Here is an 18,267-nt window from a genome sequence, read left to right on the forward strand (position 1 = left end):
TTGGGAGCGATCGGGTCAAAGGTCAAGGTCATGAAAAGGTCAAAAACACTCTTTTGAGCATAACTTCCTTCATAATACAGCTATCGACATGCAACCACCGCCATATTGTTCCATGACGAGATACCTTTCGGATATGTAGTGTCGGATTTGACGTAACGTCATCGGAAGTGCGTCTAAATGATGTCACAAGATGACGTAAATTTTCAATTTTCGATCTTATCAGTTTTGATCATACCGTTTTGTAGGACTTACCTTAAGGACGTCACACCAAATTTGACTTCGATCGGACTGACCGTTATGACGTCATTGACGTTTGAACATGACGTTTTTCAATTGTGGCTAAAATGTCCTGATATTTTACATTCAAATATCTATATAATTTATAAAGCAAAGTCTCCCAAATCCAGGCATTAGGATCAGTACCAAAATATCTGTTTATTGATGTCCAGGTTTTGCTAATTAACTCTGTCGTCAAGGTCAAAATATACTTGTAGGCATAGCTTCAGATCTAATAGAGCTATTGACATGAAACCAACGTTAAAATGTTCAGTGAACTACGAGCTTTCAGAATGGTGGTCCCCGATTGGACGTGATGTCCCCGGAAGTGCGTCAAAATGACGTCAAAAGATGACGTCATTTTTCAACTTTTTAATTTTTCAGTGTTTATCATTCCATTTTGTTGGACGGCCTTCAAAGAGGTTACACACCAAATTTGATGTCGATCGGACTGACGGTTGTGACGTCATGGACGTTTTCAAATGTGCCCGGAAAAAAGTTGCGGCGGCGAAGGTATGCGCTCTACTGAGTGCCCGTTCTAGTTAATTTAATTTTTTAATTTTTTTTGAATAAGGCTTACTTGGCTGAGGGTAGAGGAGTCGCAGCTGAAATGTGTATCCTATCCAGGTTCCTCTTGATGACTCCATCTTTGCTTTTTGTTTGTTTGGGTTCCCTCTGATTACTCCAATTCAGGACTGTACGTATTTGGTCTTCCATTTGATTTTAATCCCATTCTAAATCCAATTGAATAATAATAAGAAACGTCACGGGTCAGGATCAGGTGTCCAATCGAAGCGGGACGTCTTGGTACCCGGCCATCACTGCCAGCAGTTATAAAGTGGCAGTTCTAATTATGTCTCATTAATTGTGTCACACACCAGTACATAAACACCACACAAAATACACCACACAAAACAAGTCCTTGCAAGGGTCTACAATCCCTGATTGCTCTTTTTCTTGTTTCCTTTTGTTTCAGGTTTTGTTTTTTGGATTTGGTTGGCTTTTTTTCATGCGGAAACTTTTCAAAGACTATGAGGTAAGGCAAATTGTGATGTGTTATGATTTATATTTGTCATATTTTAATTACATTCAAAATAAAGGGTGTAAATCTCTGGAGTTGTAAAATTGCTCTGGGATACTGGAGGCATTGGCTGATTATTGGATCACTGTAGGCTTCTTTTGGGCATGGGGAGCAGGACAGCTCGTGTGAGAGGGTGACCCTGAAGATCGATTGGTATTCACACCACACAATCCCCTTTGTCATCTGTTTAATAATGCAGGAGCATCTGTCTGTCTGTCCATCCCCAAACTACTCGTTCAGTTTTAGGGCTCGCTCTGCCAAACTTTCTGTGGAACGTTTTGGGGATCCAGTGGGTGTCTGAAAGTGGGTGGGAGGTTTCATAAATTTCTCAATACAATTATGAGTTTGAGTTTTCACCCATATGAAGCTGCTCTCTATCCATATGTAAACGCATTCACGGGTTCAGCATCTGCAGTTCACCATTTATCTCATGGGGAAACATTCACTGGTTCGGTAATATCTAAATACAATTTGAGATTTTGCGTTTGCAACCGTAATATCCGTACAAATGCCGATCTTATATGTATGGATATTTCTCCAGAGAATTGAAGAGGAATCTGGTGAAAAGTCAGTTAACAGCTCATTATCTGATGTCAGCATCATTTGCCTTGATACACGTTTGGCAACGTTGCCTCATTGAAGACACAATATGGTTGAAGAAGGCTTGAGAGATGTCATTCCAGATCTATACCAAGGCCTGCCACAGTTGGGCAAATGTTGCCGGCTGGTTTTGAAGATTGTGCAATCATCGTTCCATTTCATCCCATACGTTCTATGGGAGAAAGATCAGGCGAAAAAGCTGGCCAGGAAAGTGTGGGAATATTCTGTTGTGCGATGAAGTTGGTGACCACTCGTGTGACGTGAGGGCATGTGTTATCCTGTTGAAGTGTGATGTGACGTCCACGAACCTGCAGGAAAGGGAGGACTTGAGAACAGAGAACTTCATCATGGTACTGCAGCTGGGTTCTGTGATGTGCGGTGATGCCTCCCATCCATCCATTGGGACCATATTCTGTGCAGAGCGTTGGTGCTGCCTAAGCAGTCTCCTTGGCTATTGGACACAATCCTGGACGGGTCGCTACTCCAACACAGGATCGCAGCAAGCTGGCACTCATTTTGCCGACCTCGGAAGGATGACGGGCGGAGTCAACCCCACCGTGTATTACTTCAACAACCGAGAGGGATTTGAACTGAGGATTCTTGGATTGCAAGCCTACCACCTTGACCATTAAGCCAACACCAGGCATGTCTCCCATACCATAATGCTCCCACCACCAAATGAGGATCGTTGCACAATGCATGCGTCAGCTTAACGCTCCCCTTCCTGTCATATAAGCGTGATAACGGCCATCACTCCTGTCAAGATGGAACCTCGACTCATCTGTAAAGAGGATATCAGCCCAATCTTGGCTCATGAACCTCAGACGTTGCCGACATCAAGCTATGCACGCATGTGGATGACTTGGTAAGAAAATCGGAGGTACTGCTGTTCGTCATGGACTGATGTTATGCTCACGTATTAGATTCCTGACAGTTCTGGCACTGATTGGTCGCAGGCCAGGGATGCTGTGAGCTGTCAAACTTGGTGTCTGTAACCGATTCCTGAGGTGCACCAACTGGGATCGGTTATCCTGCTGATGTGACGTCACAGGCGTTCTCAGAGAACGTGGATGATCTCTGATGTTGCCTGTTTGTTGATAACGTCTCCAGAGTGACTATGGTGTTCCGATGAACACCAAAGTGCCTAGCCAAAACGTTTTGTAGCCTTCCTGTCTCAAGCATGCTGTAGTCCCACAATTTTTATTTTCGGAAAGGTGTGGCATCACGTTTGTGATGTTTAGATGTCGATTCAAATGATTTTCACAGCTGGGATGGTTCACCTAATCATGTTGCATTGCGATTTGCTCAGTACCATGTGTACCACTGTCACGTGACTCGATACACGTGCATGGAAATTTGTGTGTACAGTGCACGTATGCACGTGCAAATTCTGGATATTCACTGGGAAAACTGATGAACATGTCGAAAAGGCACATGTTGGCTGACTATTATATTGCTCGGGTTCATGTCAGGGTCATTTTGTGTAAATATTTTTGTGGTGCTCAGGAACTTTTTCCCATTGGTATATAAAAGCAATCTCTGGCAGAGTCCTTGGATTGTATTGCAGGACTGTTAATATGTTTAGACGTTTATCCTTGAACTAACCTTCATTTGTTATTCTGTTTGTGTTATTTGTTATTGTGATTTGCTGTAACATCCTGTAAAACTATAAAGAGGCAAATTTGCTCCCAATCAACATTGTAAAGGTAAAATGATTTCTTGGAGCCAACAGCTTGCTTCTCATAAGGTGGTTGTTAGAAATGCAGGATTAAACGGGAAGCCAGGATGTTAAAGTTTAAGTTTTAGATGAGCATTCCTCCTTTGTTTCTGTCGGTGGTGTGGAGTATGGGGTTAAGTCGGACCAGAACCCTGGATATCATTAGCTGACATTTTAGAAACCGGGGAAGGGTGGCAGCCAATGAAATGTATCGGACAGCCTGTCTAAGGTGGAATGATTTGGGTGGAGGACAACCTGATGATTTGAAATTGTAGAGTTGTCTTTTGAGGTCTGAGCTGTATTGTTGATTCCATTACTTTGCTTATGATGAGATTGATCAGTCTATAGTAAAGGGTAAGTTTTGACACCATTTTAATGAATTGGGGCAAATGGAAATTTTTCGATGATACAGGCAGGTGGCCTGAAGAAAATAATGCAGAGAAGAGCAGAAGCAGTAGTAGACAAGGGAAATGAATTGTTTTCGTGTTTTGAAAAATACAATTCATTTTTATCTTTGAACAATTAAATGTTCCAATATAAAAAATATAATTTATGGTGGGGAAGTGGGGGTGCAGGATCCATTATACTTACCGTACATGTTTTGTCCCACATTTTGACTTTCTTGGCAGGTGCGGCATCGAGGAGTACAGCTTATTTTTTCCATGACCTTTGCACTGTCATGTACTATGTTTGAACTCATTATCTTTGAGATCCTTGGCTTGCTCAACACAAGGTAGTCACCTCCAAATGTTCAAGTTCTCTTTTACCACCGTGGTTGTTCTTTCTAGTCACACATGGATGGCATAGAATTCTGAGCTTGTGGCGTTAACGTTTTGTTCACTTTTCTTTTTTGTTATGTGCAGCTCACGTTACATGCACTGGAAGCTGAACCTCTACGTCATGCTGCTCTTCATTGTCCTCCTCGTACCATTCTACATCAGCTATTTTGCTGTCAGTCACGTGCCCTTATGTACGGGATTCGTGCAGCAGACGTTGTTGCTGTTTTTATTTTATTTTATTTTATTTTATTTTTTCAGGCTACACCGAGTCGCAGGTTCACTGACATCCTTCTTACAGGAGGGAAATGTTTCACTTCTATTAGGCCCGACCTATACAATTCCACTTTCATTCCTTGTGCTTCCCTTTTATGCTCTCTTCATGGATGCACCGATAAATTGCTGGTTTTCCTTGGGATCACCAACATCCGTAAAAGCATTATCAGGCTCGAGGTTACTCCTTCCCCCCACTAGCAATTTATTGTGCCTGTGACATTTAAAGGATTACAATCAGTGGCTTTGCGTTCCAAATGCTGCGTTGTCATGCACTTTCATAATTAAACACGAGGTGCCTTGCAATGCAGGACACCATTAGACCCATCAGAGCCTGCGCTGATTGCTAACCTATAGTTGTTTGTCCGTACTCCATGTCTTTGTAATGATTTTGCCGGGGTTTGAATCGCCGACCTGCCAAACTCAGAGTGGATGCTCTAACCATTAGGCCACTGAGCCTGGTTTGCTCATATGATCTTTGAAAAAATCAGTTAAAAAAAAAAATTAAATCAGTGAAACTCGAATGTAAAAAAAAATCTCTTCCATCATTTTTTTTATTTGTATCTGAAAGAGCAGAGCATGCTATATCGAGAAACGCTGTATATGATGTGAATTGCGGTTGAATGTGGCAGTGATTATGTGCCCATGCTGCTGCAGTGTCCAGCCAGAGGTTACCTGCTGCATGCACGGTTTGGGGCTCCTTTATGCTGCTCTTCTGGAAGATTGGTGATCCCTTTCCCATCCTCAGCCCCCGCCATGGTACAAAGAAAACCCGCAAACACACAAACGCTGGTTTTGGGGTGTTAAAACTCATTTTAAAGGTAATTGAAAATCTGTTCACTTTCCGAACGGCAAATATATATGTAGTTGCAAAAAAAAATAAAATAAAAACCGGTTGGGGATATTGTAATCGTCTGTCTGTCTGTCTGTCTGTCTGTCTGTCTGTCTGTCCGTCAATCTCCTAAATGGTTGTGCATAAATTCACCAAACTAGATGAGAAGGTACAAGAGCAGTATCTTTCTGGGTCCTCCCCTCGGGGCCTTGGGACCCTGGGGCAGGGTTAAAAGTTCAAATTCCAAACATTGTAATTGTGGGCGCATTTTAAAACATTTTTAATAATCATTTCATATGCATTCTGTGGCTGCTGGTTGCATCATTGGTGGGATTGCGGCTATGCCACTGATGCAGTTCCCCCCAGTTTCTTGTAAGCTGGTAAAGTGCTCCCTCACCTATCGCGGTTAATGCGTTCCAGACCCACACGCGATAGGTGAAAATCCGCGAAGTAGAAACCACATATTTATTTAAATATATTTGAACACATTTTAAACGTATTTTAAATCATTATACAGCATCCACACACTCTTATTAACCTTCCCCACACACATTTAATCAGTTATTAAAAAAAAAATTAAATTTTCATTGGAAATGCGACTTCATGGGGCTGCAAAGCCGAAGGCCAAAAATAATTTTTAAAATACTATATTGTACTATAAAATATAAAAAACGTATTATGGGTACTGACCTATGAAGATACGACGATGATGATAGCTGTGCAGTACTGATGATGCTTAAGATGACGATGATGAGATGAATGTAGTACTGCACAGCCAAGAAGAGCATTAAATCTCTTCTACTGGAGGCGCCTCTTCATCAGGAAAACCAAGGAAAAGTGAACCGCGATATAGCGAGGGAGCACTGTACTCATTTTTCAGACCTCGGAAGGATGGCAGGCTGAGTCAACCCATCCAGTGTTATTTAATGGCATGACAGAGACTCAAACTCAAGACCCTCAGATTTTAAGCCAGCCACCGTAACCGTTAAGCCAACACCAAGCTTAACGTTTTTATTGAAACTTTGTGTCTGCAATCAACCTTGGGGGACGCATGAAATGTGTAACTTTTTGTGGATTTGACCCCCTGGTTTATGCCCCAGAGAGGAGGGACATCGGGTCACAGGGGTCAAATCAGAAGATTTTTTTTTGTTTGATATTGGGTCATTCCTCGTGTAACAGTTTGCCATCGTTTTACTTTGCTTGAGATTGGGAGCGTGTGATTCGCCATGGCGTGCCAACAACTTCGCACTGATTCTCATTGAAATTGGGAGTTCCAAGTCCCAGAGGCAATTGATTTGAAATGAACCATAGTTTGCTTTTTTGTGGAATGTATGTAGAACAAAGTTAAATATGGTGTTCTCTGCTGTGTAAAACATAATGAGATGTCTATTGGAAGAGATGACAAGGACTTGAACATTTGAAGAATTATTCTGTGTTGTCTTCCCTCTGCAACTGGGAGCCAGTGTAATTGGTTTAACATGGGAGTTACATGGGACCGTTTAGGTTGCTGAAAGATCAGGCGAGCACACTTGTTCTTCACTATGTCATCGATACTCCCTGTTCAGTGATTCCATCAAGTAAAGAACTACCCTAATCCAGATTTGAAAGCATAAGTGCACGAGCAAGTCAACATTATGACCAGTACCCCTTTTATGTACTTCCTGATGTGATTCAGATTTAAATCTGCCAATTAAGAGCGACATGAGTGTGTGACCTGATCAGACATCCTCATGCCATGATCTAACATCACTCCTAAATTTTAGATTGTATGGGAATGAGGGATCTCCTGACCATCAAATCTGAAAGTATAGATATTTAATTACAAAGCTGTTTGTCGTCGTTTGGTTAATAAAACGGAAAACCATAAACGGCAATGGAGTCATCAGAAGGAACCTAAATATGTAGAGCATAGTTGGAGTCATCAGGAGGAACCTGGATAGGATTTGAGTTTCAGCTACTACTCCACAACCCTCAAACCCATCCAGGCACAGGCAAGTGAGTCTTACAGACAACTTTCTGCAATAATTCACTTCTCCTCAGACAGATAGATAAAGAAAAAGAAGAGAAGAATAATTTGTTTTTACTAGTATTCAGCAAGCCTAGTGTTGGCTTAGCGACTCGGGCTTAGGATCCAAGGGTCCTGAGTTTGAGCCCCGTTGGCTGCTGAATTAACACCAGGTGAGCTTGACTCAGCCTGTCATTCTTCCGAGGTTGGAAAAATGAGTACCGGTGTACTGGTGGAGGGGCACAGCATCAGCAGCACAGCTGTGCTTCCAATAAATTATTGCGACCTGGCAGCCAAGCTGCCATATGCAAGAACACAACGATAATTCAGCTTCAACTTACTTCGTATCAGGTCATTTGGAGAGCTTACAGTGAGCACAAGCAGTGTCATCAGGTCTGGTCAGATCAAAGATTGCATTCAAATGAATATCGTCCGCATAAACAATGGGATGCAAAAGTATGAGTCAAGAAAGAAGTTTATTAATTGAGATGTAATGACAAAATAAATAATTATAATATGAAACCAAAAACATGTTCAAGGGATTTCCATGAAATCCATCCATCCATTCGGACCATACTCTGTGCAGAGCGTTGGTGCCGCCGAAGCAGTCTCCTTGGCTATTGGGAACAATCCTGGACGGGTCGCCACTCCGACACAGTATACCAGCATGCTGGCACTCATTTTGCTGACCTCGGAAGGATGACAGGCAGAGTCAACCCCACCTGGTGTTAATTCAACAGCTGAGCGGGATTTGAACTCAGGACCCGAGGATCCCAAGCCCACTACCTTAACCATTAAGCCAACACCAGGCATAATTATCCATCCATCCATTAGGACCATACTCTGTGCAGAGCGTTGGTGCCGCCAAAGCAGTCTCCTTGGCTATTGGGAACGATCCTGGACGGGTCGCCACTCCGACACAGTATACCAGCATGCTGGCACTCATTTTGCCGACCTCGGAAGGATGACAGGCAGAGTCAACCCCACCTGGTGTTAATTCAACAGCTGAGCGGGATTTGAACTCAGGACCCTAGGATCCCAAGCCCACTTCCTTAACCATTAAGCCAACACCAGGCATTCATGAAATCTTAAGAATATAATAACACTTATGAGAGGAAAAATCAAATCTGTCTACGTATAATCAATAATTATCAGTGTGACCTTTTGCCTTCAACTGACTCGACTCCATTTGGGATTGATTTGAATAGCTTATGGATTATGTTTGAGTCAGTCTTTTCCCAACAGTGTTGTAATGCATGCCAGAGCATAGTCCGACTGCTCACATAAATTTTATATTTCTCTCAAATGTATTCACCCTTCATTTATCGACAGTGTCCGTCAGTGGTAACTATATAATGAATTAATGTGGGTACATATTTTCAATATTAAGACAAGTTCGTGTTTGAAACCTTGATTTGAGAAAGCTTGGCATTGATTTAAGTGGACTCGTACTTTTGCACCACACTGAATATGATTCTGGATGGGATGTTGACTTATTTGTACAATACCATGGATATAATATGTGAACAGGTGTAGCCGATAAGAGACCCTTGAGATGCACCTCATTTTAGGTGTTGGCCATCCGAGAAAGAATTAGCAATATGGACCCTGCTTGATTTGTTCGTGAAAATAGCACGAAAAGCAGAGGACACATCAAGCATCAGTATGAACACTGGCTGTTTAAAATCAATGGCACAATGGGAATTTTTATATATATATATATATATATATATATATATATATATATATATATATATATATATATATATATATATATATATATATATATATATATATATATGGCAGGAGCACACAAACGACAGCAGCAGTGTTTTCGTAGCAGACGCTAATGTAAACGCATGCTCCAAATCCTTCCTCCCATCCCTAATGATGGGCTCTTTGCAAGTTACATCTGCAACACTAGCATATCTTTGCATTGGTTGTAAAAACATGAGTAAAAGTTGACATCAGCACAGTTCAGGAGTTGAACTTGGGATCACTGTATCGTGAGATTTGCTAAATAATTATTTTGGATTGGCCAACCTTATTCGATATATGTGTAATAGGCTGCATGTTGTTCATGTATTTGGCTAAATGTTGGTTGGTTCGTTTGTTCATGCGTATGCGGAATTTGGCTGAGGTTGAACCTGTTTTTTTTTTGTCTGAGGTTTTGTCAACCCCGACAAAAAATGTCATTTTTTCTAGCTGCATAAACCATCCCCCACCAGCTGTGTGCATAATGCAGCTCTAAAATCATCTCCCACCAGCTGTGCATAAAACGGCTGTGCCGCTTATGCAGTGCCCTCTGCTGGTTCGGACAGAGATTTGGAATTTGTTAATGGTGCCGGCGATCGCTCACCCATTCTTCCCGAATGACACCGTGGGATCTTCAACGTCAGCAACGAATGCCGGCAGACAGAATGTGTGTTTAACGTCCATCCGAGGGACGGCACACACATTGATGATTTGCCCTGCTTGTGAAACACTGCAAAGACAGTTTTCTAGCTGAGTCGGGATTTGAACCCGGGCTAGACAGCTGAGAGGCGATTGTGCATACTTGTATGCCACCCTGTCAGCCCTAAGTATTGGTAATCACGTGGCTATTGATAAACATTTTGTGAAAATAAACATTGCCATGTGTTTGGTGCCACCAGTATTTTTGTTGGCGAACAGCCCTTCCAAAGGGTGCCCTTCCAAGCTTAATGGGTTGTAACGTATGATGGAATGATGTTTAATTGATGGGGATTTTTCACATTATTATTTGTATGCATTTTAGGAGTGCTGTCAATTGAGCAATTGATCAGCCGTGTTGGTGTGGTTGGTGTGACACTCATGGCCTTGCTTTCGGGCTTTGGTGCTGTCAACTGTCCTTACACTTACATGGCGTACTTCCTAAGGTATGTCATTATGCCACCCACCCAGCTTTGTCAACCCCGTTTCACAGCAGTTTTTAATTTATTTATTATATGTATACGTGGTCGAGGCTTGTGTAACTGGAGCAGACAGTTTGGTGCTTTGCCTTTGTGAAAGTCAAATCGATAATAATTTTGTTTTTCCACTTCACTTTAAGAATTGCCTGCACCAGGATCACTGCACAACATGACATTGCATTCAGTGAATGTGGGGACAATATACATTCTGAATAGAGGGTAATAGTTGTAACCTATTGTGTTGAAGAACCACTTAAAGAAGAAGTATCATCTTGAGGATTTACCGATGATTATTTTAAAAGATCTGGGTTTTTGGATGTTCTCGGAAGGAGGAAAGGCCGAGGAGATGGAATTTTATTTAGTGCATTTAATTAACAAATTGCGTCTGGCACTTCAAATTTTACAGGCAAGACACCAAGAAGTTGATCAAAGTCGCATGTTGCACACTATTTACGTTATTGCTCATAAGCATGTCGTGTTCTTTCGAGAAGTCCCTTGGGGTTTATAGCACTGGCGTGTTAGAAGAGAGTGTCATTTGTTATTCATACCCTCGTTCCATATCGATGCTGATAATTTCCTGTTTCCTTTTTCTTTTTCTTTTTTTTTGCAGAATAGTTACTGATGCTGATGTTGTTTCACTGGAGCGCAGATTGCTGCAGACACTCGACATGATTGTCAATAAAAAGAAAAGGTAACAGTTTCTCATTCCAACTACAAATGCAACCCAATATTCGTGGGAATCTGAAACCAAAATTTAAAACGAGTCATGTTGATATGCCAATGTTCATGCATAGCCATCTTCTTGAGAAATATGAATCACAAATTACCTGCCAGCCAGTGCTGGAGACCCTTACAAACATTACAAACTCTTGTTCCCTATTAATGGGTAAATTTCATCCACCACCAACCTGATGATGGTGTTAACAACGCATCAATTTCATATGATGGATTTCTCAAATTTCCCAGATGCTGGTCTATTTATTAACAGCAAATGTAAAACAAAATTTTGAGGTCTGTCCAAGATATGTCAATACGTTTTTGAGCTCATAACATGGATGAATATTCACAAAAGAGTATATTTTGTTATTTTATGAAAGCCGCTTTGAAGAAAAAAATAAAAGTAAAAAAAAAAACATCCAAGATTTTAGGGTCTTGAATTTGAGCCTCTGTCATGCCATTAATTACACTAGGTGGGTTGACTCAGCCTGTCATCATTCCCAGGTTGGCAAAATGAGTACCAGCATACTGGAAACGGGGCACTGCATCAGCGGCACAGCCATGCTCCCAGCAATGATGCAACCAGTAGCCACATGCTGCATATGAAATAATAAAAGAACATTGATTTTACCTGCTAACCACCCTGAAAAGCAGGAAGAAGCTGATGTTTCTGGCATTTACTCTTTGTTAATCCCTTTTTTGCTCTGATGAAGGGTTAATGTCTGAAACATGAGCTTCTACTTGCTTCCCATGTGGTTAGCATACCACATTCACCATTCTATTGATTTCATCCATTACTTTCAAAAATACCGCACTCGAATTTCAAAATTCTTCTGAAAATTGATCATTTTATTAAGTTTATGACTTGTGTTGAGGATATAAGCAATAAATAATTTTTAACAGAAGGTTGGGGGGGGGGGAAATGTCTCAGTGATCTCATATATGCTGCCCACTGCAATCCCAATGAGGTTGTCATCATTGGTTAGATATTTATCGGTATGCCATCCTGATGAGGGAACATAAGCCTGAAATCCGGATCGGCGGTTTCGGTTTATGTTTAACTGATGTTGACCATGTAATATTTGCCTGTTTGACAAAGTCACTGGGCCAAGGCCTCTGGGTTGGAGGTGACGCTTTGGTGTAGGACTATGTCCAATGGAGATCGCTGGAGTGCTCATACACTCCACATGTTTCGATTTACCCGCCGATCAGATCACGTGCCTTCTGGTTGAATGGTTTGCATTCGCGGGAACAATTGTCTGGGTGGCACACGGACAGTTGTTCTTTGCAGATTATGCAGTTTTACCATGAGACATAATCTGCGACGATGCTCACCATAACAGTCAGGAGGTGCGTATGATGTGTGTATATATGCGTGTGCATATACTGTGAAACTCCGACATGCGTGCATTCGACATTTGCAGACCCCCCCCCCCCCCCCCGTATTCATGGTCTATAAAATGTGACCTGCTTCTGTCATGGCCCCTGTGCTTCACGGTTTTTGCGGCTGCATAAACCATCCCCCACCAGCTGTGTGCATAATGCAGTTCTAAAATCATCTCCCACCAGCTGCACATAAAACGGCTCTCTGCACGCATAAACCACCTCCTTTAGAAGAACTTCAACATAGCGCATTGCATCAGCACCATCAAAGACTCACTGGATGAAGTGAAAGCCTCCACAATCGATGCTCGCTGGCAAAACCTATGTCTCCAGGCAGTGAAAGATATGTCAATAAGTTTTTTTTTTTAATTTTTTTATTGACAAAACGCTGGCAAAACCAATCAAAAACTCCTCAAGCACTTCAGAGGTTTTCCCGCCACCACGGAAGAGAGGCGAAAAATTACCAGGTTGGCATGGGAGATGGGAGGAGAATAGCTTGATGAATTGGAGGAGCTCATCACTTGAGCATGGGGAGGAAGTGACTGAGGAGGAAGGCAGTGAAGAGAAGGAAGAGGTGGCAAGGCCTAACCCTGACCGTTAAGTTCCTGGTGGTGGGGCTGCAGGATATGAGGTTAGTCTCTGACAGGTCACAAGATGCTGACCCAGTGATGGAGTGGTACCTCTATTTCAAGAGGGGATTGGATGATTTTTGCTCCCATACAAGGAGCTACACAGGAACCTGCAGAACTTGGCAAAACAGTTGTCGATATGCCTATTTTTACCATGGCATTTGACTCTGTCAATAGGAGGGATTTTCAAATTGTTTTCTACTCCTCAACCTCCTCACATTTATGTCATTGCTGTGATTGGTCGCCAGACTGTCCACGATATCAGTAACCAATCACAGCTCGAGCACTTCAGAGCTCCTGTCAGAGTTAGGCTGCATCCAGGCACATGGTCAGTCTGTCTTCACCGTTTAAACAGTCATGCACAAAGGACATGTCTTCGTTTGGACATGTCTTCGTTTGGACATGTCTTCGTTTGGACATGTCTTCGTTTGGACATGTCTTCGTTAAGATATGCATCGATTTGTGTTTGTCATCTTTAACTGCAATGTCACCTTACATTGTGTAGTCAAGCTGACAGGAATTTTTATCTACCTTTTTTATTGAAGAAATCGACGTCATGACATACAAATAGATATTTGCTCTCTTCTCTGAAACTGCACATGCACGATTTTGATGAAACTTGATTCCAACCTTCATCACCCATGATGTACTAAAGTGTATTGACCGCGTCAAAATCTGCGCTCATTATCGGGGTATGCGGGGTGCTTTTGACCCCACAAAATAGGTATTTGTTCTCTCTTCCAAAGCTACACACACAATTTTGATGACACTTGATCACAACATTAATCACATGTGACAGACCAAAGTTTGTTCATGGCATTAAAAAAAATAAGAAATCAGGGTCTCGGGGGCTCTGCGTGGGGCTTCAGCCCCCCAAAATAGGTATTTGCTCTCTCCCCCGAGACGACGCACTATTTCAATTAAACTTGACCACAACCTTCATCACCCGTCTCTCTCGATCGAGGGCAGCCTGTGGCTGCTGGTTGCATCATTGGTTGGGACGCGGCTATGCCGCTGATGCAATGTCCCCCTTACCAGTATACTGGTGCTCATTTTGCTGATCTCGGAAGGATGACAGGCTGGGCCAACCTCCTGGTGTATTTTAATTCAGCAGCCAACGGGGCTTGAACTCAGGACCCGAGGATCCCAAGCTGCCACTCTAACCACCAAGCCAACACCAGGCTTTTCATCACCCGTAATGTACTAAGTGTAAGCCCCTCCACCTCAACATTTAACTCTCAAACTCCAACTGACAAAAATACAATTGATTGGTAGCCGACCGGTATGATCGTTCATAACCTTGGATTGCAGTTGTTAGAGAAGGATTGACGTCGTTTGTTCATGGCATTAAAAAAGATCAGGGTGTAAGGTGGTCTGTGGCGGTTTTGAGTGACTTTTGCTCCTGATCCAGGTGAGCTCAGGACACGCGGTTTTATTTTTGTAGTCATCCCTGGGATGGTGTTTCAGATCTCCGTGAGGTTTTTCTTTATCATTCCCTGCAGAGCGTCGTGGCACGATCAACATGCACTATCATTGTAATGGATTCAATCAACATGGTCTGTATTTGTCTCTGTCTCTGTCTGTATCTGTGTCTGTGTCTCCATTATTTCATTGGTCAAATTCATACATTGAAGCGATCAACATGCACTGTCATTGTAAGTTGATACAAGGATGGACAGGCAACGAAACAACCATTATTCAAAGAAGGATGAAGGGGTGGCTTCACATGATTATTGTGACCATCCCTAACTTGTTTACAACCCTTTTGGCACATCCTTTTACATTAGGAAAATAAGTTTTTATCACTTGTAACATGAAGGATTCAGATAAACTGAACTAATACTGTTCGTGTACAAATAGGGTGAATATACTGATTCTGGCTCACTTTTCCCCATGTAAATGAATGGAGGATTTTCAGCGATTCATTTTTTTTTTCCCTAAAAAGTAAACCCCCTTTTTATCCCAAGGTATATTTATTTGTCTCCCCTTTTAACCTAGGGGCACTCTATTCAAATAACCAATGCAATAAGATAAATATTTGTTCAAGTAGCAAAGGAGTAATGTGATTTGTTAAAGGTGATGCTGAAGAAATATCTGAAACGTGTAAGCCTCGGGACACTCTTTTTCAAATAACCAATGCATATTGTTTAGCTCACTCATTGAACCTATAAACATTTGTTCATTATCAAATTCCTTCAATAGTTTAATTTTGTTTGCACAATAATCGCCATCTAAAATATTTCAAAATAAAACATTTGAATCTTTATATTTTTCAAGATACCCCTTTTGTGTCATTATGAAATGATATACTTCTCTTAATGATCTCATCTGACCACCTCCTGAGTTGCATATCATTTTGAGATTGTAGTAAATTATTTTTCCATTGTTCAATTGATAACCTTCAAAGTTTTCAGTCCATTCAAGGATATTTATTATTTTCTTTACATCCTCGAACTTACTAGTTTTTAAATTGATTCACTTATTTGTTTTATTTACCTTTGTTTTAGTTATTTTTTCAATTAGACTTATTTGATATTTTTCACATTCATTATGTTTTCCATTTATATACCAAAACTGAGATTTTCTCCACTCTTTAGTTTGATTAATACTTGGTTCGACCATTTATATATTGTGAAAAAGACGGCGGTAGCCCTTAAAAACCCTAACCCATCTTTCCGTCGTTAAAACACAATCTATTCTATACAATCTGTCATACAATATCCATATGGAACACAATGTATTCCATTATCTAAAATAAATCTCTTATCATCAAAGGCTCCTAATGCCTTTTTATTTACTTCTTCACTATATATCTTGTGTTTATAACTTCTTATTGTATTCATTTTCCTATATTCTTCTTTCTTATTCATCAAACAATTATAATAATTTCTAAAAGTTATTGATTTCTTTATTACATATTTCTTTATTCCCTTTAACCTTTTATAAATCTGATCACAATACTTATAAGCATATGCCTTTGCTCTCAATCCAATAAACTCACTCATTACTTTTCCACCCAACTCATCCTTAAACTTACCAATAACCTTTTCATTCTTTTTTGAAAATAACTCACTCTTCTTACTAAAATTACTTGTATCATATACTCCAATATTTTTCTTCATATCTTTATAAGCATCATCAGTTTTTATATCTTGGATAAAACTATCAGTGTCCATATACAACAATGAAACATTTTCACTATACTCTTTCTTTAAGCCATTATACAAATAATCATACATCAATATCTTTGATAAATCAAGAACTGCTGTTCCAATATAAATTGGTTTATCCATTACAATACTTTCCTTTTCCATATGAATAGCAGAAAAGTTCTCTGAAAAAACCTCTTCTCTCTTAAAACTTGGTTTATTTATCAATCTCGAAGCTTCTTTCCAAGATGTTGCAAATCTAATGTTTTGCCTGTTTCTAACATTCTCCATTGTCTTTCCAAAGACAGCATTATTCATCAATTTATAGAATTCCCCTTCAAATTTTACTTTTGTATTTGTTCTCATATCTGTATTGAATTTAATATACTTTTTCATCCAAGGATTTTGTTTAAATTTTAAAACTTTGAATTTTAGCTACTCTCAATCCTTCTCTCAAAAAGTGTTTCAAGCTTCTCTGATGCAAAACATATCCCTCTTTATCATAGAATGTTGTTAATAACTTTTTTGTTGATTTGCCTTTAATATTAAAACTTTTATGATAATCACTTAACCATTCTTTCTTTGGGGTTTCTTTCTCACATGCAAAAGGAAGGTCTTTATGCTTATTATGAAGATCACTCGGGTACCTCAAATCAACTTCAAAATAATAACCTTCTTCTTCCTCATTCAATTCCTCTTGAGAAGAAATAACAATATTCATCAAAGCCTTTTTATAATCCTTTTCTTCCACCCACTCTAATTTACCATAAGGCAGAGATTGAGACATTGCCCATCCATACAAATTATTAGCATCAAAATACATCAAATAATTACTATCTTTTTCACTATCATAATTTGGGAGATATTTATTATTTGCTTTAGCATATCTTTTTGAACATACTAGTGATATTCCACCTCCCTTAGACTTCTCAATCATCAAAAGCATATCGACATCACTGATTAAATCTATATCTTTTTTTTGTCATTTTCATCATTGCACTCCAAGCAAAACCATGAGCTGTGAAATAGTGGGCAGGATCTAATCCATAACAATTTTTATTATGGCAGAGTGATCTTAAAGCTTCAAACACATCAGCTAACAATAAAACATCTGTTTTTAGATACAAATCATGATATTCTCCAAGGTTCTTTATCTTAAATATTTTCCAAATTTTTTGTGCGTGTTTATATTCCTTATCACTTATCTCCTTTTCATAAAGGTTATAATAGAAACTTTCTTTTGAAGGAAGTCGTGCTTCTTTAAATCTCATAAATGAATCCATATAATCATTAGTATAAATTCCCTTACTTGTAAGAATTTTCTCTTTACTTTGAATTTTATTCCTTGTTTGAATTTCCTCTCGAGTTAGAATTCCCTATTTAATCAGAATTTCATCTTTAATCAGAATTTCCTCTTTAGTTAGAATTTCATTCATTGTTTGAATTTTCTTTATAATTAGAATTTAATCTTCAGTTAGAATTTCTTCATTAACTTCCTCATTAATTAGAATTTCCTCTTGACTTTGAATTCTCTCTTTAATCTGAATTTCCTCTTTTGGAAAGAATGAATTAAGACTTGGAAAAGAGCCCGTGGAGCTTAGATTTGATGCTTGGTCAGCTAGTGGTGTTCCCATAAACTTGCAAGAATCGAGAAACCTAATACGAGTTAAAGGTTTTGTGAATATCATTTTTGTAAATGAAATATACTTTTGACTTGTGTTTGTTATGGCAGAAATATTCCCTGGTGTTTTTGAAAGTTCATTTATAAATAGATGTGTATCATAGTTGGTGCTGCTGTGAAGAAAGACTGGAATAAAAGAAGGAAATTCATAATTAAGATTACAACAGGAATGAGCAGGACCTCTATATTTTCCAGTAAGATGACAATGATCCCGAACT

The 18,267-nt window shown here is 39.9% G+C and overlaps 1 protein-coding gene across 2 annotated transcripts in view; it reads left to right on the forward strand.

Annotated features, from left to right (window-relative positions):
* The window catches only part of LOC147020292 (Golgi pH regulator-like), an 80,567-nt gene that overhangs the window by 15,611 nt on the left and 46,689 nt on the right, over positions 1–18,267 (forward strand). For both annotated transcript variants that reach the window (XM_085895588.1, XM_085895589.1), the window contains exons 3-8: positions 1,253–1,312; positions 4,304–4,407; positions 4,538–4,644; positions 5,381–5,482; positions 10,337–10,457; positions 11,101–11,181. In XM_085895588.1, coding sequence (XP_085751714.1) covers positions 1,253–1,312; positions 4,304–4,407; positions 4,538–4,644; positions 5,381–5,482; positions 10,337–10,457; positions 11,101–11,181 — 575 coding nt within the window. The remainder of the gene's footprint in view (positions 1–1,252; positions 1,313–4,303; positions 4,408–4,537; positions 4,645–5,380; positions 5,483–10,336; positions 10,458–11,100; positions 11,182–18,267) is intronic.

The sequence above is a fragment of the Eptatretus burgeri genome, chromosome 9 (assembly GCF_056783735.1).
Source record: "Eptatretus burgeri isolate ZD-2024b chromosome 9, Ebu_testis_v1, whole genome shotgun sequence".
Taxonomy (NCBI): Eukaryota; Metazoa; Chordata; class Myxini; order Myxiniformes; family Myxinidae; genus Eptatretus; species Eptatretus burgeri.